Below are 26,195 nucleotides of genomic sequence, written 5' to 3'. Positions count from 1 at the left end.
AATAGGGAAAGACGACTGGCTGACCTGACTAAACGAAGAAATTGAGCATCGAGTAACGAAGACTATTATTGCATTATAGACGGCAGAAGCGCTAGAAGGCTTTTAACTTATTATGTTGAGTAGACATACTCACACAAACTTATTAGCAACAAGAGGAGTAAGACCTGCTGTGCAAAATATTGTTGCCACGTCATCAAATACAAGACAAAGAATATTAAGAAAAGTTCCTTCCGTTTACATGTCACACTTAATTATAACTGGCTCTATGGGTACTTTGAACATTTGACACCTCATGACTTGCTCTATTGTTTCTTGAGTCACCGCAAAAAGGTGTCCTGTGGTGAGCTCCAATGTAACATAGTTCCAGAAGAATTACTTCATCATCACTCCTCCCTCATACTCGTGGTGTTAATACAAAAACTTATGCATATGCAATACAGCAATTATTCCCAATTAGTTAGCGGATTTCACTACCGTAGAAGAAGTAGTCGTTGTATTGAAGCTTCTATTTCATCACAATTGGCATGCTGTTTTGTCGGTATATAGCTCATCATTGAAAACGCGCTCATTATTCTTACGAAAATCTGTGTGATTTTAGTGGAAAACAAGATTTGATGAGAAGATGTTTTGCAAATTAGTGAGAAGAGAATTCTGCAATTAATGAAGGATTTTAAGCAAAGGAGATTTTTCAGAAAGTAGAAGAAAATAGTTATTAAACATTTGAAAAATTCAGATTCAAATTTTCAAAAAGCAAATTCTCACACTCTTGACAGTCTTTTCAAAAAAATAAACATCTTCAAGTATTTTCCATGTACAAATTTGATAAAGAACGGACCAGCAGGAAGCCAGCCATTATCAGCCCCTAGTTATACCTGCTTGTTGGGTTCATTATTTAAAAAGAAGGGTTCATATTTAAAAACTATGCACACTCCCACTATTACTAAACTTGCCTGAACTCGATGCATGACCGCGTCACTTGTCCCAAAATATCACTAATGGATGGATTATTTAAGATAAAATTTTTAAATGTAGTCAGAAAAAATTTCCTAGTTATTTGCTAACACGATAATCGTATACATTTCAAATTATATGTACATTCTAAAATGCGGGAACCATAATGACCCTTTCGTATTCTGATCACCACCTTTAGCACTAATTCCAAATGATTCCCACTTGAACCCGTGTGCAGGTGAGAAGAGTCGGCAAACCGATAAACGCATTTTCAAAAACTGTATCCGAAGGATTAGTGTTGAGATAAAGTAAGTGCGTCTGGTGCGACATCTCTCTTGCTTTCCGTAATCTTTTGACAGACAGCTCTTCTTTTTGATTGGGATGTGTAGCAACAACTAATGAATTGAGCAAATATTGCACTAATGGCACGCATGTGCCGACACACTCACAGACACCTACAAAAACAATAGAATAACATACTGTTGGATTACGGTCTTCCTAATTGGATGAGCAAATGGGAAAACTTATTGAGAACTGTTGTTGCGATGTGAAAGGGGGTGTGCTTTCTAGATCAATAAAACATTATTAAATTTCTGGTTCACCTCAATTACTTAATGATTGCCGACATTTTTTGGAATTTATGTGTAACAAAGTTGTTACGGTAGAACACATTACAGCTGTGCAACATTTTGGCATTACCTCGATAATTTATGAAACGTTCTCAGTAATAGCTCAAAACCCATTTTGACCGTAAACTTCGAACTCAACGTGTTGATAAATAATTTTTTGAAAAATCATTCTGGGCCTAGTACGTAAACGCATTATCGCAGACTTTTCCCAGAATTCTGAAATTTTATTAAATTATTGTGCAATGCGAATTACCATATTTTTTAACTCAGATTGCAACTAATTTTTCGACTTGAATCAGCATAAACTAATGCTCGAAATAACTTCGCATTCCGTTTTGATAAAATGTGTTCAAACTATTTGTATATTCTTATAAAATCTATCATAGGTTCAAACTTTTCATTTTCAAAACCAATATCAATTTTACTACTCGAGAAATACTGAATGAATTATAAACAAAATTTGCAGGTTAATTCAATAGTGTTATCACATCAGGAAGTTGTATCACACACCGTTATTGTTTACATTCGTTCTCAATGAAAGTAACAAAATGTCATCTGTCTCTCTGACTATCAAACCATTTTCCCACATCCAAATGCCCTTTTCCTGCCTGCTCGCTTGCTTGCCTAGCGTTGGTGATAGACTTGGGTATTGCATGGAGAAATGAGAAGACACAGACGGAGAATGACTCGTAGTCTGTCTCGTAAATCGACACGATAAAATAACTAGACATTTCTCTTCTCTCTGACCATTCCCATTCATCCGATTTCTCTCGATTCTGCATTGATTCTTACTCTTTCTCGTTTCATTTTTTATATTTTCCGAACGTTTTTTTTTTTGAAAATAGCATGTGATATGCTTGTGAAGTGTAAATAAACTTTATCTAATCAATGGCCCGTTCGGTTGTAATGTCTTCTTGCTCTTTTTCAACTTCTCTTTAATCCAAAAATATCGATTTGCAGAAAATGGACATGGATATGACTCTGCACTTTGGAGAACGCGAGAAGATTCTCTTCAGCTGGTGGAAAACTGGATCTCTGTCTGGTAAGTCTATATACTTCGGACACATTCAAATTTGCAAAACAATTAAAAATTAAGTTGATGAAATACACAAATAAATTTCCAGGAATGGCAGTCTCCATGCTTATAACCTTCCTTCTCTGTATTCTCTACGAAGCCATCAAATCATTCCGTTACTTCCTCGCAGTATGGAATAATCAAAAGAGACAACAGAGACATGCAGAAGCATCCATTACAAATCCACAAAATAGTGGAGGAGACAATATTTCTGAAGATTCTATTCACATCGCACCACTTGTTCAGTTATCTGGGTATGTCTTACAAGAAGTTTTTGATAGAAATCGTATTATTGAAATTTCAGATTTACAAAACGGCTGTTCACCTCGTACCGGCTTGCTCAAGGAGCTCTCTACGGACTTCAGGTAATTATAACGTTTAATTGTATAAAAGTGAATTTTCTATAAGACAATATTTACGAATTCTTAATATTTCAATAATCTAAATTTTCAGGCTCTCCTTGCTTACACTCTTATGCTGATTGCTATGACTTACAACATGAACCTAATTCTCTCAATTGTTGTCGGAGAAGCTGTTGGATATTTCTTGTTCACTGGAAACCCACTTGTTGAGCAACATCTCACAGATTGTTGCTGATCTTTCATGTAAATTTCACTCTAAAATCTCGACTTTTTCCATCATTCCAAACACATTACGACCAAAAATATTAAATCTTCATGTATTCTGTTGTTACTGGTACCTCACCCATGTTTGCTTTGTTTTTTCAATTTTTCTTTGTAACATTTTCAAAAAATCAATTCATTCAAATATCTCATAACTTATTCATACATTACAATTTTCTTTGTTCATTGACTAGATCGATTTGCACGTTTCGAAGTTGGCCATTTGGCATTCTTTGATTGTAAATTGGGCGAATTTGTTGTTGTCTGAATATTAAAAAATAAATATTTGCAACTTTAATTCACATTTTACCGATAAGATCCAGTAATCTCTTCCGGAGATAGAATTCTTTCAATTACTTTTGGAATAATTGCTGTTGGTGCTGGAGCATAAGTACCGTAACCTGCCGATGGAGGCATTGTTGGCATTGCGCCAACTATTGAATCAACTTTTGATGGCTGAATTGCAATGTTTCCAGTGTTTCTAGTTGGTGGAAGTTGAAGATTTGATAGATCTCCTTGAATCTTGATTGAATTTGCTGGTCCAGTGGATGCAAACCGGTCAACATGAGTATCATATTTATCAAGAGCTCCATCATTCTGTCGGCGCGTCGGTAGAAATGAATCTAAAACATAAGTTTTATTGAACTAGATAACATTTTGGTACCTTGGAAGTTTTTCACAGGAGACTGCCGAATTTGGTTACCACTTGGAATTAGAACTTGTGGTAGATTTTGGGAACTGTTTTCAATGAACTTTGAAAGCTGAAAATATTTAAGAAATAATTTTACATTTTTGATAATTCAGAACACATTTCGTTTGGCAAAAATCTTTGCGAAAAAGATAGAGCCCAATGCCAAGTTGGTTGTTTTTGGCTTCATCAAAAAGCGACAAAAATGGTTATGCTTTTATGCAATACGAAAATTTTGCAACATTTTTCATTGCAAAAAACCAACTAATTGTTGAGTTACACAGAGTCAAACTCATTTTACCAAAAACCACTGAAATTTTTGAGATCGTTTATGCTCTAACAGTCTTAACCCAATTTTCGTTGAGTTTCAAAATAATCATGTTGTTAAACAATAAGTAAAAAATATTTTGCGACATTTCATCAATTATAAGTTTTTTCATATTTTCATGTTCACCTAACAAGGGAAGGTTCTGAACTCGTTATCGGACTTCGTTACGCCACTATATACATTCGATAGAGGATAGTTACAGATGATCCCTCCAAAAAATTTAGCTGCTTCAGAGCAGGTTTGGCCAAGTTGTGACGTCTTGAAGTTTGGTGCTGAAATTCCTCATATCAAGTGATATTTCAATGACTACCACGCTGCAGAAACACCAGTGAACTCACCACTCTCAATTAGCGTTAGCAAACATGGCTTGGTGGCCGAGTGGTAGTGGCGTGAGTTTCGAGGTGTGGTATTCGTGGTTCGGTTCCCCGTCAACATAAACTTTTTTTTTAATTTTTAAAGTCAATCCATTTCCAATTAGAACACATCTATAAACTTTTTCAAGTGGGAAAATATGCAGATATTATCCCTATGAATCAAATGCGTCAATTCTCCAAATTTTTCCGATTTTTTTTTCTCAATATGTGTTATAGTTAAAAGCACAATAAAACAGATGTTTAAAGTTTATGTAAAAAACAAACGAACGATGCCAATATTAAAAAAAAAAACAAAAGCAACATATAATATACTCAACAATGGCTTTTAACACTTACACTTATGAGCTGGGAAGCCGCATCCAACCCAGTGGTTAAAGCATAAAACCTTCTTACAGTATGGGCAAAGAAGAAAAGCCGTATCTTGACACATCGTATCTCTCGTTTTCTTTTGCGAACAGTATCCAGAAACTTTGAAACAAAATTTGGATGGAGTTTCCACTTTGACATGTTGGTCATCTATGTATCCTCCTTGGATCCAGCCGTACTTCCAGCATGATTGGAAAATTGGTGCACGAAAGACACGGTACACTGCAGATATCACGCGAAGCAGGTTGTCACGCTCTGACGTCTTGAAGGTGATACCGGAGTAGATGATGTACGCGTTCACCTTTTTGACGAAATTCTTCAACGGACAGAAAAAGTAAAGATCGCAAGGTTGAATAAATGATGTAGCTCCTGGTGGAATAGATCTCACATGTACTGTATTTCCGGATAATGCTGCAGCTTGAACATCCCCTTCGTTTTTCCAAGCAGGCCAAGCGTCTAGAAGCTGGACAACCTCGGTTGGCATCGAAGGATCACAAACAGCGGATTCAACCCAGTCGACCATTAGTTGTTTATTCATAATGTGGGACGTATTAGCTCGGATGATCAGATTGTCTGGTGAGAAGTGCCCTTTTTTGGGAAATTTTCCACCTTTCTCCTACAATTTAATAAAGTTGCATAATGTAAAACGATAGTCACAAGACTGTGTGGCAATGTTGTGCATATTGTCAAACATACCTGCAGAACCACGTACAACTTTGGGGCTAACTTTCCGGAAGCGCTTAACATGGGAAGGATTGTGTAAGAGTGCGTGAGGGCATCTTTGGACTGTACCAGTCTTTCAACACGTTTAACACCTTTTGGTGCGAGCGTCCTAAAAATTTTAATGGTCTTTGAAAAACTCGGTTTAGAATTTACCGTTTGCAATATTGTTCTTTCGTGAACCCACTTTGGTCACAGTTATAAACGACATCAGGATCCAAAGTTGCCAATTCTGCTTTAACTTCCTCCACGAACTTTTTGGCAGCTTGTTCTGTGAGCTCTTTATTGACGTAGTTGGCACGAGTGATGAAAGTAGTTACGTGGCGAGAAACGAGACCGTTTGTCTTTTTCCACTTCTTCAGCCAGCCATCGCTTGCTTGAAATCCTTCAATATGGACGTGCTCATCATTCAATTGCACTGCAAGACGGCGTAGCGTGAACTTGTCAATCGAAATTCCTTCAAAATGTGTTTTAAGTCTGACAAAGAATGCACTACTTGTCGTGCAAACACAGTAGTTTTTCAATAATAGGAATACTCACTGTCATCGATTGCCTCAAAAACTTTTGTACGAAGAAGTCCAGAAAGTGTCGAAAATTGTGAAACACGTGAGCATCGAATTTCGTCTTAAAAACCCAGTTTTATACCGAATATGAAGCTGTTAATACTCACTATTTTTAGCAAAAACGCGAAGTTTCTGCATGTCATGTTGCGTTTTAATAAAACGATACCTACGCTGCATTGAAGCAAAAGATCGTAGTTTCTTTGTTCTGACATCAGTCATAAATTCAACGGCACTATGCACCTGTAAAAAGTAATGTATTTTAAATTTTATTTATTAGCCAATTATTTATCAGCGAATGTTGAGTAATTGATAAATTCTAAACACTTACCATTGCAACATCAATGGCAGCTCCAGAAGAGAAGTTCACTTTATCGGGTACTACGCAAGCGGATGGATCATCGTCATCAGGTTTCCAGTCCTCTTCATCAACAATTCCTCCGAATACTTCTTCTTCGTCGTCACTTTGAATAAGAAGATCGTCCGTTTCAGCATCTTTGAGAATCCTTGTAAATTTCTCGACAGTTTTCGTTTCTTCTCGACTCATTGGCAACGCGTTTGTATTAGTTCCAAACGTTTTCATAAGTTCTCCGATGATTACTTGTGGGCGGAAGGGCATTTTCAGTTAAAATATAGACAACGGAAGACGAGTCAACAGAAAATAACAACAAAAAAAAACTACAAGAAAGGTGTGAAGCGTGGTGGGACCTAACAGCTCTTCTTGTGGCCTACATTTTTAACCACGATGATATTATTTGAAAATTTAATGTATTACTTTCATTTAATCATTTATAAAATATAATAAAAACATTTTGAATTACGGAAGAAAATCAGTGAAAAAAACAATTATTTCAACAAAAAAAAACACTTCGGAAAAATTTGGAGAATTGACGCATTTGATTCATAGGGATAATATCTGCATATTTTCCCACTTGAAAAAGTTTATAGATGTGTTCTAATTGGAAATGGATTGACTTTAAAAATTAAAAAAAAAAGTTTATGTTGACGGGGAACCGAACCACGAATACCACACCTCGAAACTCACGCCACTACCACTCGGCCACCAAGCCATGTTTGCTAACGCTAATTGAGAGTGGTGAGTTCACTGGTGTTTCTGCAGCGTGGTAGTCATTGAAATATCACTTGATATGAGGAATTTCAGCACCAAACTTCAAGACGTCACAACTTGGCCAAACCTGCTCTGAAGCAGCTAAATTTTTTGGAGGGATCATCTGTAACTATCCTCTATCGAATGTATATAGTGGCGTAACGAAGTCCGATAACGAGTTCAGAACCTTCCCTTGTAAGTGGCAGACCGTTTTCTGAAAAAAAATCCAATTTTCCCCATAAAACTCTTCATATCCAACCTAGAAACTTGAAACTTGGACGAAACATCGCACTTTTTGGTGCTTTATCAGGTTCCATCAAAAAAATTTTGAAAAATCTACACATCTCCAAAATCGTCCGCCGCTCCGAAAAATGAAATCGGATGTTTGCCTTTCGGAAAATGACCAAAAAATGAAATTAGGATATTGGGGTCGAAACAAATGTTTTTAGAATGCTGAGAACACGTTATTTACGAATTTCATGTTCATTTTTCATGATTTCTTCTTTGAAGCGACCTCAAATTAAAACATGAACCTAGTTTCATTCTCACGTGACATTTTTCATTTGCCTAAAAGCAAAAACTGATTGACTTCCCAGTTGTTGTTAAGCAAAAAAATGTCACGTGAGAATGAAAATAGGTGCATGTTTTAATTTCAGGTCGCTTCAAAGAAGAAATCATCCAAAATGAATATGAAATTCGTAAATAACGTGTTCTCAGCTTTCTAAAAACATTTTTTTTCGACCCCAATATCACAATTTCATTTTTTGATCATTTTCCGAAAGGCAAACATCCGATTTAATTTTTCGGAGCGGAGGACGATTTTGGAGATGTGCAGATTTTTCAAAAAATTTTTTGATGGAACCTTATAGAGCACCAAAAAGTGCGATGTTTCGTCCTATTTTCAAGTTTCTACGTTGGATATGAAGAGTTTTATGGGGAAAATTGGATTTTTTTAGAAAACGGTCTGTAACTTGCCTGAATATGAAAATATGAAAAAACTTAAAAATGATAAAATGTGGCAAAATATTTTTCACGTACTATTTTTTAAACTTTTCCTTCTTAAATTTAATGGATGTTGAGTTATGACAGGCACAGCAGAAAAGTTCTCAAAAATTTTTGTGATTTTTGGTAAAATGGCTTTGACTCTGTGCAACTCAACAAGTAATAGGTATTTTGCAATGAAAAGTAATGCAGAAGAAATAAAAAATATTTTTGATTATTTTGTTAGTTGAACATTTGTTTGCTAGGCTTTTATTTTTCAAGGTACGACAGTTTGAAGATATGCAAGTCAGCGAGTATAGCAAGTTATTTGGACCATCGAACATTGGGTTTCACTTTTTTTGGCGGCTACTATTCTAATGAGGAGAATTTAGAGTGTGCCATTGTCTATTTATTGAAATGTAAAAAATGACTTTAATAATAATTATAAGACAATAATTATGTATGTTTTTTAACCAGATATTGCATCAGAAACTCACAGCAGTTGGCAAATCATTAGCACTTCTAGATAGAAATTTAGCTGCGTCTGACCACATTGCAGGACTCAAAATTCCCATCTCACTAGATGAGAGTTTTGTATGATCAACGGCTCCAACCGTTTGTGGTAGAGGTCCTTCTGCAATCTTTGCACCTTTTTGAACAATTGAGCTTATTAGGCTGTCGAAATTTGGATTTTCTAGCAGGCCCCGTAGTCCAGATGCTTGGTTACTGACGGTTGGTTCAATCTGAAAAATTTTCGTTATGAAATTATTGAAAAATGAGAAAAGTACAGGTCTGGTTGGTGGTAGATCAGGGAAAAGAACATTTTGTTGTGAGCCACTTATTGATTGAGGATGGATTTGAATTCGTTTCTCCTGTGATTGAAATGGCATATTGACACGTGGAACCATTAGTTGTTCTGAAAATAAAATTGAAAACTATCTGAATTCATAAAATTCAAACCTTTTGGAAATGTGAGTTTCTGCTCAAAATGATGATCTTCTTCTGGAAATTCTTGTCTTTCAGGAACCATGAACATTCTCTGGTTTTCATTTGATTCCGTATTTTTTGGAATTGCAAATGATGGTGGCAGTGAGGTTACCTCAATCTGAATGATTTATCTAATAATTATAAATTAGTTTCAAAAGTCGCTTACAGGTTTTTCAGGTTTCTCAAAAGTGGCACCATCGAGTTTCGGAGGAGTTTCTTTTAAAATTTCAAGAATTTGTCGTTGATAAGACGAGGGAAGAGCTGAATAAAAACCTGGGAAAGATTGGTAGAAAAGATTCATCACCATTTTTAAGTTTTTTTTTCATAAATGCCATCACATATCGGAAAAAAACTTCCTCACCTCCAAGAGCCATTTCAATGTGCTGAACTCGTTCATTGCCACTCAATCCACCCGATGTAGATATTGTTTTAATTTTCTGAGCGGTCTGGAAATCCAGTTTTTTAATTGACAAAGTGAAGAACTTGCATATCCAAAATTTAAACAAAAAGAAAGCTTACACTGTATAACTCTGGTGGTAAACGATTCATTTTCCTGCTCAATTCTCCTTCTTTCTTCTTTTGAATCTTCTCATAAGTTTCTCTTATTTGATGCATTACTTTTGGAGTTATCGTTCTTTTTTCTAACAAAAACACTGAAGTTTCTGCCATTTTTTGAATTGGAGCTTTGTTGCAAGAAGACATAACTGCATGAATGTATTGTACAACTGCTGGGTCTGTTATATGTTCGGATGCTAGTTTGGTGGCAGATTCAGCAAATTCGATGTCACAGTCAGTTGAGATCTTAACAAATATTTTGATGGTTTTTGAATTAATTGGTCATAGTTATGCTTCTAAAATTTTGCATTTTTTTGCTAATAACTCGAGGAAGATAGTTTAATCACAATCCTATAAATTTGAATATTAACAAAAAAACGAACCCTTGAAACGAGGGCATTTGCTCGAATACTGCATATTAGAAAAAGTATTAGAAGCTGAGCAAACACTTTTGGAAAATCTTCGAGAATCATCATAACATGCTGAAAATGTAGAATGACGGCATCCAAATGGACTGTATGAAGCGCTTTCGCAACGGCACGGTCCGGTTTTACTCTTCACAGATTTGTGTGGATGAAGACCGTAATAACCGGTTGGCTAAGAGTGAGGGGAAGTATCGGGTGAGAGGATCGAAAAGTAGCATAGCATAGAGAAAGAGTATGTACACTTTCAATAACGAGGAACATACTTGGCAAGTTGGAGAAAGTTATGGAAAAACGAAAAAAAAAGTTGGTGTGGAGTAAAATGGTTGAAAGGGAAAAGCAGAAGGAAAAGAAGAAATGAAAATGAAAGCTGGCTCTAGACTATACGGATGTGGTGAGTGTGTTATGTACCTGTGGATGATGAGAAATGCGGGAATGAATTTCAACAATGTTTGCTTTTCGCTTCCTTGTAATTTGATGCCATCTGACCAACTGACTGCAAAAGGAACACGAACACTTGTCCAAGTGTCTATGACGTAGTATCAATTTGATTTATTAAGAATCAGTAAGAAAAACAATTCAAATATAAATATTGAAGACCTGTAACAAGAGAACAAATGAGCAAACAAGGAAAATAGGGAACGAAGTTGAGTTGGCAGCGGAAGCCGAATCACAAACCAGTACTGGACGGGTTCGGGAACCCGATTTGGTGCGCACGTATGCAACACGACATCTGAATAATTTTAACAATGAGTTTCACTTAAATACTTTCCAAGGAAACTTTTTTTGAATAAAAACCTTTCAAGAAAAATAGTTGAAAAATCTTACTTTTTAGGAGTCTGTTTCCTCCTCTTCATTTGATCAATAGGCCTCGGCCGATAGATTTGTGGAGGCAGCGGAGGATACTTTGATGGCTCCGGCGTTGTCGTCGTCGGTGCTGAAGTTGTTGTAGTGGTAGGCTCTTCTGTAGTTGTTGTAGTCGTTGTAGTTGTTGTGCTTGTTGTAGTGGATGTAGTACTTGGTGGAATAGTTACAATTACACGTGGTGGAAGAGCTTTTCCATTCATTGGTGGTGGAACAATTAGATCCATTTCTGTGGGATCACATGATTCTTTATCAGGAGCTACAAAGCAACAGCAAATGGTGTGGCCTTGATGATGATAACAACGATCACCATCTCGAGATTGATGGACAAGAAGACAATATCGATAGAATTCATTATTCAGGTGACGATATACACAATGAGTTGATTGATGTGGCTCCTCTTCTTCATCTGGAATTTTAAATAATTTTATGTTCTCTGTATTGAGCTCTGAAAACTGAAAATCGATTTACCTTCATCTAAAGAGTGTTTCGTGTTGAAAGTTTTGCTCTTTGACATAGCTGAAGCCGTTGTTGTAGGACTGGAAGTAGTCGTTGTCATAGGTTTAGTCGTTGTGAGATCATCTTAAATACTGAAATTATAATTATCCAATCAACTGGCTTCATACCTAGTGACATTGGTAATTTTAAACTTGGAAGTGTTGGTTTTAGAGTGGTAGTTGTTGTTGTCTCAACTGGTGGTTCCCTGGTTATTAGTTCAAGGTCTGTATCCTCAAAGTTTAGCTGAAACATACATTTTGAAAAAAAAATATTTGAAATGGGAATATCCAACCTCCACAGCATTAACATAATCGTCTTCATCTTCAATGTAATCATTTAATGCCAGTCGTTTATACCTTTTCTTTGTTTCTTCTTAAATTAATTTTAATTTTAAAATTCAATTAAATTTTTGATATGCTTACCTTCATAATCATCATACTCCTCTCCATGAACTGCATGGAGAAGGCAACCAACAGCTCCTGGAGCACACATTTTTCCTTGACAACTCACAGGAGGAGCAGCAACTTCTGCTGAAAAATTTGAAAACTTTAGTTTTAGGGTTTTTGAAAAACCCCACGTAATGAAAATGTAGGAGATGTGACCAATCGTTGAAGTGTAGAATGAAAGAGAGCACAGCAAAATCGAATTTCAGTATTTTCGAGAAGCTCCAGTTTTATGTCATACTGAATGAAATCATTAGCAAACATTTTAGTTTGAAAAAACAATTCTCAATACCTCTTGAACAACATATTTCACAAATGACGGATTCAATTTGTCAACGGATACTGTAGTACACTTTGCAATTGCTCCACACAGTTCAGAGAACGCGGGCTGAAAATTTGAATTAAAAAATTTTTCGTTGGACGAGTTAATCCGACAGTAATTTTTCCACAGCAATTTTTTCTGAACCATATTTGGCCAATCTCTCCGTCACCTCGTTTACAACTTCACAAAGAAAAAAATGTTTATGATCAAACAAATAGCTTGAATAGTATTTGTGGAAGTTTGTCAATATTTTTGCTGAAAAAAAATTTTGCTTCTAAATACTTGTTTTTTATGATGGGACGGCACTAAATAAAAAGTGAATTTTAAAAGTGAGTCATTTGTGGTGGGTTTGACAAAATGTACATATTCATACTGGGTTGAAAGCTTAATATCCGAATGAAACAGTTTCAAATGTCGTATGGTATAGTTTATTGCCAATATTTCCAAAATTTTGAACTTTTTGAGACATTTTAGAAGTTTACTTTCACTATAGTATTTACTATAGTAGCGGTTTCAAACTATTTTCTGACTGGCGCTACCGTTTTTAAAAACTCTTACATTACGATGTCTATCCTCCAAATCATCATCAACTTCTCCAGAATCTTCAAAAAGAATTCCTCCATCAACACAATCATAAACACCGGTTGTTGGATTTCCATTCTTTTGATCACCACTTGAAAATTCAAAATAACCACAAGAAGTTGAAGATGTTGGACATTGATTTGTCGCTTGTGCTGCTTTTGAGAATCGGCGACCTTGACGGCACATTAACTGGAAACATATGTGTTTGTGAGCAATCAAGAACCGGATCTACTCACTTTCACATTATACGGAGCCAATGGAATGTCATATTCTTCTTCTGCAGATGCGAGATGCAAGATAATTAAGAGAAACAGACAAAATAAGTTCATCGGTTTAAAATTATCAGCTCATTGACCCTATTTGTCTGCAAAATTTGAATTTGAAAAGTCTATGCGCGATAATTTAAAAAAAAACGTCTATGTGATAGTTTGCTTAAATTCAAATAAAAGATATTGTGAACAATAAAAACACATAAAGTTACATAAAGATTTACAACATTTCAAGAGTTTCAAGATTCCAGCAAGAGTACGGTAGTTCTAATAGACTGTATCTACGTAGTTAATATTGAACATGACTCAAGTCAAACAGGGTCAAACAACAAAAAACAATGATTTTGAAAATATTCGTGGAGCAATATGCTCTCTATCTCTTATTTTACAATGTGATACTCCGTCTACTGGTCAGCACGAGGGAAATAGTGTGGAGGAATATGAGACGCAAACAACCGAGTCTATTACAATATCTCGGAATTGATGTGTCTGTTCTATGTCAATTGTCACACGAAACGGGATTGCTAACAAGTTATATACATCAAATAAATATTTTTGAACTGAATTTAAGAATTTTGAATTTTAGACGTTTCTGATTCGGAGAGACAAAAAACAAAAAAAGCATTTTGGTAGATTGAAACTTGTTAAAATTAAAATATTCAAAATTCGTATATCTATCATAAAGTTGTAAAATTGTGGGAAGTCACATTAAAGGCACACGCTATTTTCCTCAGTGGGTCCCGCCAGATTTTCAGGCATTTCAATGTTATTGAAAATAAGCTATACATTAATAATTGTAATCATGTTATCATTGATTTATGTTTGAAATTATTCAAAAGTGTATTCAAAAATAGCTTAATTTTGAAAAAGTAAGAATTCGGGATTTTTTCTGCTGGCCCAGGAGCAGCATTTCTGAATTCTCTCGTAGCAAAACCGGCACACTCATTTCAACAGCTGTCGATTTTGACGGCGAAACGATGACCAGAGTGGCGAAAAACAGACATTCCGCAGTGCACTTTCGTGCTATGAAGAAAAATGCGCTCGGGTTTCGATTTTCAAATCGTATTTCAGATCACCAAGACAATCATTTATTGAATAAATCCGTTGATGAGAGGAAGGGGAGGGGAAGGGGCAGATAGACAAGGGTATATGCATCAGTTCTCGGGGGTCGACAGTCAGGAAAACTCAAAATTACCAGCTTCAGAGTAGAAAAAACGAGGAAATACTACATAAAAACATTTGGAAAAAGCTCGATAACCGGGTGAATTGGATGGAGCACACAGAAAATAATGATATAGCAATGAGAATAATGAAAGCAATGAATACATGAAATCTAGACTCGATGCAAAATACTATCCAAACCATTCGGAATAGATAAACACGCAAAATTTGGAGGATTTTTGGAAATTTTCACAGTTTGGATCTACACGTCTTCACAGTGATTTCTCAGATTTGAGTCAATTGCACATGAAAAATCAAGAATGGGAAATTGATGAAACAAAATATAAAATTTTCACAAGAACAGAAAGGAAAGAACACAATTTAAAAGTGACATGAAATGAGAAGAGAAAATGGGCAATCTGTACAATAAGGGAAGGGTGCAAATAAATTTATAGGAAAATATATACTTTACAATACGAATTGGCTCAGAAGCTCAATGCGTCAGCCCGTGTTTCATTGTCAGCAGATGCAAGAGTTGGTAATCCATCGTTACGCCCTCTTCCATTCCGTGGTTCAGCAAAAGGATCACGGAATGGATCTTCCATCTGATGATCAGCTTCTTCGGTGGTTCGACGATAAATTGGATTGTCAAAATTGAGAGCGGTAAATGTACGAGGTCCCATCTTCCGACGAACAATCACAAATCCAGCGGCCACAACTCCACCAACACATAAAAGAAGGAAAATCGTGAACATCGAGATTCCGGATTTTGTTTCCAAGTCAGCTGAAACTTAAAAACGTTAAGTATCTAAATACCTAATTGATTGTCCTACCGAAACATTCCAGAACATCAGAAGCAGTCGTTCCTTCGCATGCACACGAGAACGGTCTGTCGTGCCAAGTTTTTTCATGAACACGTTCTTTCTCACGGTAAACGGCTCTCGGCAGGCAGAGATGATCACATTCCGAGTTTTCACACTTGTTCTGCATAAGTGGTTGTGCTTGTTTGTGGTAGATGCGTACAGTCATTGGAGACTTCACTTGATCCATAACAGTACGAATATCAGCTCCAGTGAACTGAAAAATATTTCGTAAGTTGAAAGCGCGATTGATTTACAAAAAAAATTATTAGCAATCTTTTTTAATCTAAATTCATTTCGTGTAGACAATTTTCATTAAAATTGTCTTCAATATTCAAAGTTTCATGGTTCCAGCGAATTTTCAGCGAATTTCGTTTTTAAAAACCAGTTTTCCAAGTTAAAATTTCATTTTAAAAAACATACCTTGTTAACAGTGATAACACCATCATGCTCCCAATCTGTGTAGAAGAGTCGGTCTTCGAAAACAGCCATTGAGAATGGATGCCTTAGATATTGATGAGAATGCAATACGGTCTTGATATTTTTGCCCCAATAATCACAACTGAAGATTGACTTGATCTTGGCATCAGCCCAATAGACACGCTTATCAACATAATCCAAAGCCAATCCATTCGGCCATACAACACGATCTCCCTCAACAATAACAGTACGATGTTGTCCATCCATTCCAGATCTTTCGATTCTCGCCTTCTTTCCCCAATCAGTCCAGAAAATGAGTCCAACTTCAGGATCAACTGCAATAGCTCTCGGTTCTTCCAAGTCGGAAGAATAAAGGACACGCTGCTTTCCATTTTTCATATCGAGAACATTAATTTGATCAAGGCCTCCATCTGTCCAGAAAAGGAGATCATGAACCCAATCAACTGCAAGTCCATCTGGAGTATGAATCTTGTCTCCTGTGAGAACGATTTCATGCTTCTTATCGCACATATCGGTTCCCAAAAATGCGTTTGACACGTTTCCAATCGAACATTTCAGAATTTGCTTTGACAACACGTCAGACCAAATCAGTGTCTGAAAAAATTATATTAAAATCAGATTTTTTGGTATTCTTCTCAAGTAAATAATAACAATCCGTAATAAAAAATTCAACTCACCCCGTTCAAGATGTGGAAATCCATGGCAACCGCAGAACCAGGACTACTGGAAACAGGGAAGTGCATTTTATTGACAAGATCAAATTGTCTGATCGTATGTCTGTTGGTAAGAAGAACCAATGGATCACCTCCCATAGCACGACATTTGTTAGCAATTCTTCCTGATCCAATTTTAGTATCTCCGAAACTAATCTGATATCCAGCATGACAAGCACAACGATAGGAACCGGGAATATTGAGACAAATTTGATCACAAACGCCAGCAATTTCACATTCGTTAATATCTGAAAAATAAACATTTCGTTATTAGAAAATACTTCCTGTGTTTTCATATTGCTGATTGTTCAGCTGCTCGCTTCGCATCTCAACTATTTTTCTACATTTTGATGAGGATCTCTTTGTCTTTTTCACTATTTGTTTTCTCGCTAAACCATCTCTCTTGCTAACAATTACTCACCAATGCACTGTCCGTTTTCGAGTTTGTAACCATCTTTACAGTGACAAACATTATTTCCTCGGACAAACGATGGACGGCAGACACATCCTTCTGAACTTGGTTTGCACATTTCTGTAATTGAAGAGCATTTTGCCAGACCATAAATAAATATTTATATTACCAATGATCTTTTTCTGGCTACAAACAGACATATTTCCATCCCCACAATCAAATTGAGCACTAGCACACAATTTTGACATTTCAATACATTGCAATGGAGTAGATGGACATTCATATTCGGTTCCTTTCTGGCATGTGACTGAAAATATAACGAATATATTTCAAGCACTTTTGCTAATATTACTTACCAGGAGCAGTCATATTACATTCTTTCTCATCACCACCATCTGGACAATCCTCTTCTCCATTGCACCATGACGATGCAGGAATACACACAACGTGACCTGACTCGGCGCCATATGCACCGTATGAAGCTGGGCAGGTACGCTCTCCGGATTTACACTCGGTCCGAACGTCAGCACAATCATCTTCGTCGGATCCATCGGAACAATCAAGTTCTCCATCACATACGAAAGCCTTGTTGATGCAGTTGTGTGAAGCTTTACAAGCGAATTCCTGAAGTTATTGCATTTTGGAACTATAATTGGGTTGTTAAATTTCTCATCATTTAATGATTTAAAACCCAATTAGCCTATCTAATATGGGTGACATCTAATATTTTAATGACCATGTTGCATTAGCATCAAGCAGGTGCATATTGCCCCCATCCTACCTCTGCTAACTTGCACGTGTGTTGAATAGCAGTACAATTCTTCTCATCGGAATGATCTTTGCAATCGACTTCTGCGTCGCATCGCCATCTTGATGGAATGCATTCACCGGATCCACACTGAAAATTTAATTGTTTAATTCAGAAATACATATCAATTTCCCAGACGTGATTGCGGGGGAGAAATGGTCACTAACAGATAACAATCGACTGCAATACACAATCAATTGACAAAGAAAAGACTGAAAATGATAATTTCTTACTCCAGCTTATTGAATTATTTTTCTTTTCTAGTATGTATTATGTATTTAATAAAGTCTATATTATGAGACAAATAGATATTAAATGAATTATCAATATAATATATTTTACTTATTATCAGTTGGTTTGACACTAGCATAGCCAACACTCGATACTTTGACCCTCTAAACAATCGAGAAACAAACAAATATTTCAACATGCTGCGCATAAACATTTTCTCAAGATCCGTAAACACTCATACCTTCCACATTTCTCCGGGAGGGCATTGATTAACTGTTCGGTTACAATTGGATGGAGCAGTGAGCAATTCATCTGAGCCATCTGAGCAATCTTCTTCCCCATCACAAACCCAGTTTTTGAAAATACAATTTCCATTGCTACACCTGAAAAATGAAACACTTTTTTCTCAATTTTGTCAGAGTGGTACAATTAGGTCAACGGGATAGATTTAATTGCGATAAGATTTGTATGGAGACTTACTGGAAGTTGTTATCCGGACATTTAGACGTTTTTGACGTGCAATTCTGTTCGTCTTTGCCATTCGTACAGTCTCTTTGACCATCGCAAACCCATGTTTCAGGAATGCACAAACTATAATCACCAGAGAGTTCTTCACATTGAAACTGTTTTTCTTGGCATGATACGTCTGAAAAGATTGAAAAATTGCAGGAAAACTGTCTTGAATTCAATTGAACATACTTTTGCATTGGAATTCGTCCGATTTATCTTCACAGTCGAATTCTCCATCACACACCCATTTGTTCGGAATGCACTTGAATCTTTCCAACGATGATCGAGCAGATTTGACTTCTCCGCATTTGTGTTCTTCGGCGCCACAAACTTCTGAAACTATCATTGAAATTATCATTGTTTTTTTAGGAAAAAGAGTTTTACTTGGACAATTTTTCTCATCTTCTTCATTCTGGCAGTCGATATCTCCATCACAACGCCACGACATCGGTATGCATCGGCCATCTTGACACTGGAACGAATTTGTTGCGTCGCATTCTGAAAACAAATTGCATTGTTGCAAAAAATTATTATCTCGTGATATTGGTGACTCAACGGTCCAAACAAAAGTAATGTTGCGAAATTCCGAAATGCATTGATTTTCAATTGAATTACTATGTGATATTTAAATGAAAAAGAAAACATACTTCTTGTAGGTGCTCCCATCGGTTGGAGGCCCACCGAAATGGTGGCCATTGAAATCAGAAGGAAACCCGTGAGGGTGAGACATGTCCTCATTTTTACTCCTCTGATTATCAATTAATATTTTTCGTAGGTGATCTGGAAACAGAAATAAATAATAAATATTAATTGATCAGTGGTGAGGATCAATAAACATGTTAAAAGAAAAAAGAAAAGATAGTTAACAAAAAAGTGAGCGAAAACGGAGCAGACGAAGGGAAATAGAGAATTGGTGTGGACGCACAGTTTGTTTGATAAAGCAGTAACGAAAAGTGGGCGGAGTGGTCTCTCGAAAGAGTGGAAGAAATAAGATGAGAAAAAGTTAATAATAAAAAGAAGAAGAAGCAGGAGGAAAAATGACTGAGACTTTGCACATATGGAGCGTTGAACAGATAGGTAGAGTGCGCGGGGGTCCAACGAACTGTCTCCGTTGGCCTGTAGAGATGGAAGAGGATAGAATGGATAGAGATGGAGTGAGGTGGTCGTTGTTTACCGAGAGTGTGTGTGTGCGATAGAGCGCAAAACGAACACTACATGGGAGGCCGGGTGGGTCGACGACGACGAGAGAGAGACAAAACGGCTTCGACAGAGGCAACAGGCTGTGTTTTTTAGTTTTTCAGATACTCTTTTCACAGGCGTTATTCATCGATTGGCTCCACACCTCGTGATAGATTTCGCAATTATTTTTTTGGGGGAATGTCTCGGATGCACATGATTTATCTTTAGTTCCGGGTCAAATAGTTAGAAAAATGAGAAATATTGATTTTTGGATACTTGTGTGCTTATTAGAAAAGTATCAGCGATAGGTGATTTTAAAAAATTGTGTTATTTCTTCAAACTCATTTACAACATTCAGCAGGCAAAGTTTATCGAATTCGTTTACACTGAATCAGAAATTGGAGAACACTTTTTAAAAATCCTACAAATGGGCCACGAAACTGGAGGAAAATGGCTTCATGGGTGTTGTTTTTCAATGTCACGAGAAGATGGCTGAATTTTAAGAGGACCGCTAACACGAGAACACTTTTTTGAACGACTTGTTAAAATTAGAAAATTAAGGAAACTTTATAAAACGTTTTAAATAAGAGGAATAATTGTGCAAAATTGCTAAAAATGTTTGAAACGCTCAAGAATGATTTTTCTGATACGGAGATTTCTTGTTTGTAAACAAAACAATATAATTTTCCCGCCCACTTAAATATGAATCATCAGATCATCAGAGAATCAAATATCGGAATGAAAATTGAAATTTGATGTCTTAAATTCGAGAAAATAAAAGAAATGTGAATAAAAATTGAAACAAAACAATTGGAATTGTTCTACGTAAATTAGCGTGAGGGTGTTTGGGGACATATTGTATACCGTAGTCGCAAAATTAATTTCAAAGGATAAGAAAACAAGTCTAGAAAAATTGTTGTAAATGATTTATACATTGTATTTTCTTGCTAAAAAATATCAATTATTTTCAAAATTGTCCTCGCATTGAAAAATTGAGTAACTTCAGAAATCGAAAAAAAAAACTCAAATTTTTACCCCGCAGCAAAGTTTTGATATTTTTGAGCCTAAAATATGGAACCCGGTGCTCGACACGAACAGTTCTGCTAAATTAAACAAATTGTAAACCTTTTTAGTGTAATAAATATATTTTTATGAAGAAGCTGTGAAAATTGGGTGAAAATTCAGCAGCAACAAAGTTTTAAATTACAGTACTCTTTAAAGGTGCCATTGTTTTATTTATCAAGCAATTGTCGTGTCGAGACCAGGCACCGTACTTTTAAAATGAGAATTTATTTCTTTCAACTCAGGGAAACTGTTTTCACGAACAAAAAACCATTTCTTGGGTATGGTACCCATTCATTAAATTCATCACACAAAATTATTGAATAAAGCAATCCCGAAAAGAATAGGAAACATCGTTCACAGAAAAATGGGGGAAAACAACGAAAAATCTAAATATCATAAGGGGGTGAATCATTGGGCGTTGCGGTACCACTGTCAGGAAAATTGAAAACAATTTCTTCGGAGAGCGATGGTGAAACACTATGGGCACTTGACATTGATGATTTTCTGGAAAATTCTAGACTCATTAGGGTTTCTTATCATAAATGCGAGCTTGCAGATTATCAAGAAAAGAATACTGATAGCACAAGGTCAAGTACATTTCTACGAAAAATTCGGAGAAAATTAACATTTTAAAGTTGAAAAGACAGTATTGAAATCAAAGAATTACCTTGATAAGACAAGTTGTTGGCACGATACAGACTTGTGAATTGGTATAGTATTATTTTGTGTAGTGACAGACTTTCTACGACGATTTGGTGGAGGTAAGAGAAGGCAAAGCTTCGGACGTTCTTCAGTTACAACTATTTCTGGCAAGAAGCCAATATGAGATTTTGATCGGTTAGGAAGATTCACTTCGAGTGGATGAGGAGTCGGTGCACTGGAAATCCTAATTAATTTGAGTTTATTTTTATATTCGGATTGATGAAAAGTAGGAGAGGAAATACCGTATATTATCTATAGGTTCTGAGTATATTACAATACTAATAGAGAATACACGGTATTCCTTAATTTCTTACAAACCTGCAGACACTTTGCCGAGTCGAACTAGTTCCTGTTCTAGTTTCATCTTCCACTTGTATTGCTTGCTGACTTGTTGTGAATGGAACATTCAAACTATTTTCATTTTTATACGACCTCGTTGAATCCGAATTTAATGGATTCGATTCAGCCATTGAACTCTTACTTCTTCTTGAACTTCTGGATAAACTTCTTAAACTTCGACTTTTCAAATTATTTATCCAATCTTGTGCTTTTTTCTTTGCTTCTCTATAATTTTGAGGTTTCAATAAAATATTCAACTATGTAGAAAATAAAAACTCTTACTTCATTTTTATTTTCCTCCGTTCATATTCATCCACTTCTACTCTCATTTTCATAGTCGACATCATCAATGTTACCTGAAATAAGTTTGTATTTTCAATTGAAAATCGTCTTTTAAACTATAAATTTATTTTATTTTCAACCAGAGAATTTATTGTTCGAATCGAGATTTCAGATTGATACAACTACGATTATTATTCGCAGAAGGTGTTCAAGAACAACAATTGGTTGAACTATCTTAAAATAACGGATATAGGTGGAGTTGAGTGGAGACGCAATTTTCTTCGGTCTTCGGGAAAAACAAAAACTACATCTTAAAAGTTCATATTAAAAGTTGAAGTAAGTTTTAAAATTTTTTAAATATTTTACAGTTAAAAATAGCAATAAAGAGTTTTCACAACTCATAATTTTTGTATTCTGAAATAGTTGAAAGTTTAGCAAAAATTAAATTATCACTGATACTCTATTCAACAAAGTTTTAACAGTTCAAAAAATTTCTACAAATTTTCAATTTTATGTACAACGCATAAAATATGTTGTGCCATCTGCAAATCTCTTCAAAATGCAAAATTGTTGAACACAGGTGTTTTTTTTATTTTTCGGCATTGAGAAAGCCTTATAATCCGGATTTGAAAAAGCTTTCAGATTTGAAATTTTCTAATTAAATGCAGCTGAAATAGTGTAGCAAAATGCATTGGTTTTTTTTCATCGAAATATTTCCATTTTTATTAAGGTTACTCCTACCTGATCATCAAGACTCTGATGAGGTCGAATTGATCGAAACATCAATAGAACTATGACGGAGGCAAATGCTCCTATTATCGTCACTGCATACATGTCTGCGCCAAACTTATTTTCCTGAAAAATAATTCGTCACTAGACTATCTTTTTGTATTAAATTTTAATTCCATAATATGGCTTCATGAAAAATTACCAAGTTTTTTTTTGGAAAATGAAAAAATATAAACTAGTTTTTATTAGTTTCAATGCAATTGAACATTGAAAAAATTTTCTAGGACAAAAACAAAAGGACATATAAATATAAAACTATCAAAATCTCACCAGAGCAGCCTGAGCTTGAAGTTGATTTCGTAAAAACTTGGCAGTATGAATAACATTGAGGGTACAATTTAAATCCAGAACAGCTTCGGTTTCATTTGAAGTTGGAATCCGTAACATAATGAGCGACTTCTCTATAAAATGCTGAGATTTCAATGTGGAGCTCACTGAATGAAGGCTCAAAGCGAAGATAAAAAGATAAGAAAAATAGAAATGATATGAGAAAGAGGGTATGAGGAAGTGAGAGGGAGTCACCTAGGAAACCAATAGGCGGAACTGAGAGCAGATTCACGGAAATAAATTGGACGAATTTGGAGAGAATCGGTGGAAAGAACTGGGATGAATTCAAAAAACCTCGTGATGTTTGTTTTATATTCGAATGCGTTTGGGGTGATAAGAGAAAAGAAAATAATAGATATTCAAATGGGAGATTCGGACAATCATGATGATGAATTTTAAAAAAAGTCTGCTGGAATCATAATTATACAGCGGTTGGAATTTGTGAACAGAATTTATTAAAGCTTTTTTCAAATTCAACCTGTCATCTCAGATAACCTAAAATATTTTGTGTAGTTGGTAGGGTGTCATTGTGCCTGCAATAAAAAAGTACACACCACCCTTTGGTTAGTTCATAGTAACTATTTGGATGAAACTATTTCTAGTGAAGTTTGAATCTGAATCAGGGGTGTGCGGCAAATCTCAAAATTTGCCGAGCTCGGCAAATTCGGCAAATCTATTTTTCCAATATTTGCCGAGCACGGCAAATTCGGCAAATCTACTTTTTTGAAATTTGCCGAGCTCGGCAAACGGCAAATTCGGCAAATTCGGCAAATTTGCCGCACACCCTGATCTGAATGTCAAACGCGATGTTTTCAGTTAGTTGGCAAAAAAAATAGATATGCCTTTTCAAAAGGATTGTGCAAAAAATTCCGAAATTACTTTTTTCAATTTGGTAGTGCTTGATGATTTGAAGAAACCTATTCCAGTGACTGGATCCTCCAGTCCAACTTCTCACTTCAGTCCAAGTACCGTACCTCAAATTATCATCCAGGTAATTATAGCGCAAAACGTGCAATTGTTAATTTGAGGTTTATAGGGTATTGGTGCTCTCCGTGACGTGAATTCGTTAGGCTATATTCAGGGTTATGTGAAACCAGCGAATATGTGATTGGAAATTACGCAGAATGTGAGAACTTTCTCAGAACGAGTTGTAAATAAATTTTATATAGATATAAAAATGCAGATGAAACACTTCGTAAAGTAATATAAAGTCCTGGATTTATGTTTTATGGGGACGAAAAATTGTGTGCCAAAAACGGAATCCGGTCTCAGCACGAAAATTTTTCGTGAAATACAAATGCGTATTTTAAGATTACTGTAATTTCAAAATTTTGTTTCTTTCGAGTGTTTTTCACGATTGCTTTCTTACAATTGGGAAAAAATTATAGAAACGCGTACGAAAAAATTTCCTGGTTGGAATTCGGATCATAGTGGAGCCAGAAGATCCTTTTGAAATATAACTTATTCGCTGATTTGGAAAAAGTTATGAGATGAGAATGATGGTCTGGTAAAATGTCCTCAAGAATGCATGTAAAAAAGAAAACGAAGAGTGAGCAAGTTTTGTGCGGAGCCTTATTGAATATGAATGTGTTTTCCCCCTTGCGATTATTATATGCAAAGTTATGAACAGTGTTGTTTTTGTTGGTTTAAAAAAATATCATCGTATAATAATTTAATTAACATTGAAAAATTAATAAAAACATATTGTGTGGAGAAGGTTTCTTTTTGGATTATTCTCTTCGAGGTCGGTGATTATTTGATCTATATCTTCTTCGAAGTCTTCAGATCTTTCGAGCTTTTCGCAGAGATCAGCTACGAAGAATGCTCCAAATGTAGCTTCTTCTGCGTTATCTTCAATGTCGATGTTGATAACGTGGACTGGGTTCCCAGATTTACCAACGCTGCGGTTTAAGAAGTCTACGACCTGAATAATTTTAAAACATGTTTGCGTTCATTTTTTTAATCAACAGACCTGATCGAAAACTCTTTCTTCCAAACAAAGAACAATGTCGAATTCACGAGTTTCTGCTTGAAATCGCTGTGGGCGAGATTTGATTCGTCGATTTCGGTCAACCATATGAAGAAGTCCGTTTTGTGTGTATCTGAAAATATTCAAATTGGAATGAACAACAATTTTCAGAATATTATTTCAAAACTTCGAAAAAAAACTAACAAGTGAAGATCTTTGTTTGTTAAATCCGCATAAATGTCTTCATACGTCGTTGGCCCAAACTCATAACAATTGGGCTTATCTACTGTTGGTCCTGGCATTTTCACTTGATTTCCAGACCCATACGATTCGATATTGAAGCCACGTTTTCTGAAAAAAAAATCCTAGAATTCTCAGTTATTTCAATAGCTTACTTTAAGATGCCATGTGCTTCCATTGAACGATTCATATTACTGGAACAACTGACCGCAAAACGAAGTTTTGATGAATACTCCATTCTGAAAACATAATATTTGTTGAAAATGCATCATTTGAGAACAAACAAAAATGAATTGAGTAAATAGGTTTTTAGTAAATCTCATAATATATTTTTCGATATAATTTTGTCAAAGAAAGGGCAAAAGACTAATAATTTGGTGATAAACTGAAGAAAATAAAAAAAAATCATTCAAACAATAATCGTCCGAGAGGAGTACGCGTCCATAATTTTCTAGGCCGCCGCATGGAATGTTAGGCCCTCATTGATGCGGGTATTCAAAAATAGTTTTTTGCGGAAAATGATTTTTCTTTAAAGGCACGAGATATACGAAAATGAAGAAATGAATATTTACAAAATATTAAAATTTTGAGATTTATTTATCGAAACAGAAAAACTTGCGAAACCTACTTCTAAAACGCCGACTTTATATGAAAAGTTACAAATATTCGTAAATACTGTAAAAATCCCAACGCACGGTCTCCTCGGGTGGAAACAAAGAAGGAGGGAGATTGCTTGCGCGTTTCACCGATGCGCCTTTCGCGTGCTGGCGCATTTCTGGATATCTAATTATTTTTGCAGAAAAAATACATTTATGTTATGAA

At 35.6% G+C, this 26,195-nt stretch overlaps 6 protein-coding genes across 10 annotated transcripts; 1 reads left to right on the top strand and 5 right to left on the bottom strand.

The window, feature by feature from the left end:
* The first annotated feature begins 2,533 nt into the window (after positions 1-2,533).
* F31E8.4 (Copper transport protein) lies at positions 2,534-3,577 on the top strand. The gene is made up of 4 exons (NM_062990.6): positions 2,534-2,622; positions 2,705-2,909; positions 2,960-3,020; positions 3,109-3,577. Exons 1-4 carry the CDS (start codon positions 2,544-2,546, stop codon positions 3,250-3,252), a joined length of 489 nt encoding a protein of 162 aa, NP_495391.1. The 5' UTR covers positions 2,534-2,543; the 3' UTR covers positions 3,253-3,577.
* Positions 3,371-10,497, bottom strand: T13C2.2 (uncharacterized protein). The gene is made up of 10 exons (NM_062988.5): positions 10,329-10,497; positions 9,910-10,191; positions 9,752-9,836; positions 9,557-9,651; positions 9,364-9,508; positions 9,192-9,319; positions 8,901-9,146; positions 3,943-4,039; positions 3,589-3,901; positions 3,371-3,542 (listed from the first exon to the last, which is right to left on the bottom strand). The coding sequence occupies exons 1-10, from the start codon at positions 10,416-10,418 to the stop codon at positions 3,446-3,448; spliced, it is 1,578 nt and encodes a 525-aa protein (NP_495389.2). The 5' UTR covers positions 10,419-10,497; the 3' UTR covers positions 3,371-3,445.
* A 408-nt stretch (positions 10,498-10,905) lies between these two features.
* On the bottom strand, positions 10,906-13,440 carry T13C2.3 (Clip domain-containing protein). 2 transcript variants are annotated; one of them, NM_001027173.4, is made up of 10 exons: positions 13,313-13,440; positions 13,053-13,265; positions 12,465-12,560; positions 12,307-12,412; positions 12,152-12,259; positions 12,022-12,101; positions 11,858-11,972; positions 11,703-11,813; positions 11,196-11,640; positions 10,906-11,100 (listed from the first exon to the last, which is right to left on the bottom strand). In NM_001027173.4, the coding sequence occupies exons 1-10, from the start codon at positions 13,403-13,405 to the stop codon at positions 10,947-10,949; spliced, it is 1,521 nt and encodes a 506-aa protein (NP_001022344.2). In that variant the 5' UTR covers positions 13,406-13,440; the 3' UTR covers positions 10,906-10,946. The 2 variants fall into 2 exon arrangements, 1 of the variants encoding a protein (NP_001022344.2); NR_151571.1 differs by having other exon boundaries at positions 10,947-11,100; positions 12,465-13,265; positions 13,313-13,405.
* Positions 13,441-14,417: 977 nt separating this feature from the next.
* Positions 14,418-19,261, bottom strand: gldi-2 (EGF-like domain-containing protein; the record flags this gene model as incomplete). 4 transcript variants are annotated; one of them, NM_182223.6, is made up of 13 exons in its annotated part: positions 14,420-15,290; positions 15,340-15,583; positions 15,790-16,401; positions 16,485-16,768; positions 16,942-17,052; positions 17,102-17,239; positions 17,289-17,556; positions 17,714-17,830; positions 18,213-18,354; positions 18,452-18,617; positions 18,671-18,820; positions 18,866-18,979; positions 19,129-19,261. In NM_182223.6, the coding sequence occupies 13 exons, from the start codon at positions 19,217-19,219 to the stop codon at positions 14,992-14,994; spliced, it is 2,736 nt and encodes a 911-aa protein (NP_872023.2). The 4 variants fall into 4 exon arrangements, with proteins under 4 accessions (NP_001408275.1, NP_872023.2, NP_495387.2 ...); NM_062986.7 differs by having other exon boundaries at positions 18,671-18,814; NM_001421348.1 differs by lacking the exons at positions 15,790-16,401; positions 16,485-16,768; positions 16,942-17,052; ... (6 more) ...; positions 18,866-18,979; positions 19,129-19,261 and having other exon boundaries at positions 14,418-15,296; positions 15,340-15,556.
* A 1,727-nt stretch (positions 19,262-20,988) lies between these two features.
* On the bottom strand, positions 20,989-23,284 carry T13C2.7 (uncharacterized protein). The gene is made up of 6 exons (NM_001027174.3): positions 23,108-23,284; positions 22,790-22,903; positions 22,049-22,122; positions 21,746-21,991; positions 21,393-21,602; positions 20,989-21,229 (listed from the first exon to the last, which is right to left on the bottom strand). The coding sequence occupies exons 1-6, from the start codon at positions 23,222-23,224 to the stop codon at positions 21,112-21,114; spliced, it is 879 nt and encodes a 292-aa protein (NP_001022345.2). The 5' UTR covers positions 23,225-23,284; the 3' UTR covers positions 20,989-21,111.
* Positions 23,285-24,798: 1,514 nt separating this feature from the next.
* ssup-72 (RNA polymerase II subunit A C-terminal domain phosphatase ssup-72) lies at positions 24,799-25,612 on the bottom strand. Its single transcript, NM_062985.7, has 4 exons — positions 25,529-25,612; positions 25,338-25,484; positions 25,137-25,266; positions 24,799-25,088 (listed from the first exon to the last, which is right to left on the bottom strand). Exons 1-4 carry the CDS (start codon positions 25,609-25,611, stop codon positions 24,855-24,857), a joined length of 594 nt encoding a protein of 197 aa, NP_495386.3. The 5' UTR covers position 25,612; the 3' UTR covers positions 24,799-24,854.
* Between the last annotated feature and the right edge of the window lie 583 nt (positions 25,613-26,195).

Source organism: Caenorhabditis elegans, chromosome II, assembly GCF_000002985.6.
Source record: "Caenorhabditis elegans chromosome II".
Lineage (NCBI taxonomy): Eukaryota > Metazoa > Nematoda > Chromadorea > Rhabditida > Rhabditidae > Caenorhabditis > Caenorhabditis elegans.
This window is presented reverse-complemented; position numbering and strand designations above follow the sequence as displayed.

What these genes read in the sequence shown, in the direction of transcription:
- F31E8.4 (NM_062990.6), top strand. Translation starts at nt 2,544, where the DNA reads ATGGACATGGATATGACTCTGCACTTTGGAGAACGCGAGAAGATTCTC. An exon ending in GAAAACTGGATCTCTGTCTG is followed by an intron (nt 2,623 to 2,704) that starts GTAAGTCTATAT and finishes ATAAATTTCCAG; the next exon opens with GAATGGCAGTCTCCATGCTT. An exon ending in CCACTTGTTCAGTTATCTGG is followed by an intron (nt 2,910 to 2,959) that starts GTATGTCTTACA and finishes TTGAAATTTCAG; the next exon opens with ATTTACAAAACGGCTGTTCA.
- T13C2.2 (NM_062988.5), bottom strand. Translation starts at nt 10,418, where the DNA reads ATGATTCTCGAAGATTTTCCAAAAGTGTTTGCTCAGCTTCTAATACTT. An exon ending in CAAATGCCCTCGTTTCAAGG is followed by an intron (nt 10,192 to 10,328) that starts GTTCGTTTTTTT and finishes ATATTTGTTAAG; the next exon opens with ATCTCAACTGACTGTGACAT. An exon ending in TTGAGAAACCTGAAAAACCT is followed by an intron (nt 9,509 to 9,556) that starts GTAAGCGACTTT and finishes TAAATCATTCAG; the next exon opens with ATTGAGGTAACCTCACTGCC.
- T13C2.3 (NM_001027173.4), bottom strand. Translation starts at nt 13,405, where the DNA reads ATGAACTTATTTTGTCTGTTTCTCTTAATTATCTTGCATCTCGCATCT. An exon ending in TGGAGGATAGACATCGTAAT is followed by an intron (nt 12,561 to 13,052) that starts GTAAGAGTTTTT and finishes TCAAATTTTCAG; the next exon opens with CCCGCGTTCTCTGAACTGTG. An exon ending in ATTATGTTAATGCTGTGGAG is followed by an intron (nt 11,973 to 12,021) that starts GTTGGATATTCC and finishes TGTATGTTTCAG; the next exon opens with CTAAACTTTGAGGATACAGA.
- T13C2.7 (NM_001027174.3), bottom strand. Translation starts at nt 23,224, where the DNA reads ATGTTACGGATTCCAACTTCAAATGAAACCGAAGCTGTTCTGGATTTA. An exon ending in TTCAAGCTCAGGCTGCTCTG is followed by an intron (nt 22,904 to 23,107) that starts GTGAGATTTTGA and finishes ATTATTTTTCAG; the next exon opens with GAAAATAAGTTTGGCGCAGA. An exon ending in CGGAGGAAAATAAAAATGAA is followed by an intron (nt 21,992 to 22,048) that starts GTAAGAGTTTTT and finishes TCAAAATTATAG; the next exon opens with AGAAGCAAAGAAAAAAGCAC.
- ssup-72 (NM_062985.7), bottom strand. Translation starts at nt 25,611, where the DNA reads ATGGAGTATTCATCAAAACTTCGTTTTGCGGTCAGTTGTTCCAGTAAT. An exon ending in GAAGCACATGGCATCTTAAA is followed by an intron (nt 25,485 to 25,528) that starts GTAAGCTATTGA and finishes TTTTTTTTTCAG; the next exon opens with AAAACGTGGCTTCAATATCG. An exon ending in ACAAACAAAGATCTTCACTT is followed by an intron (nt 25,267 to 25,337) that starts GTTAGTTTTTTT and finishes GAATATTTTCAG; the next exon opens with ATACACACAAAACGGACTTC.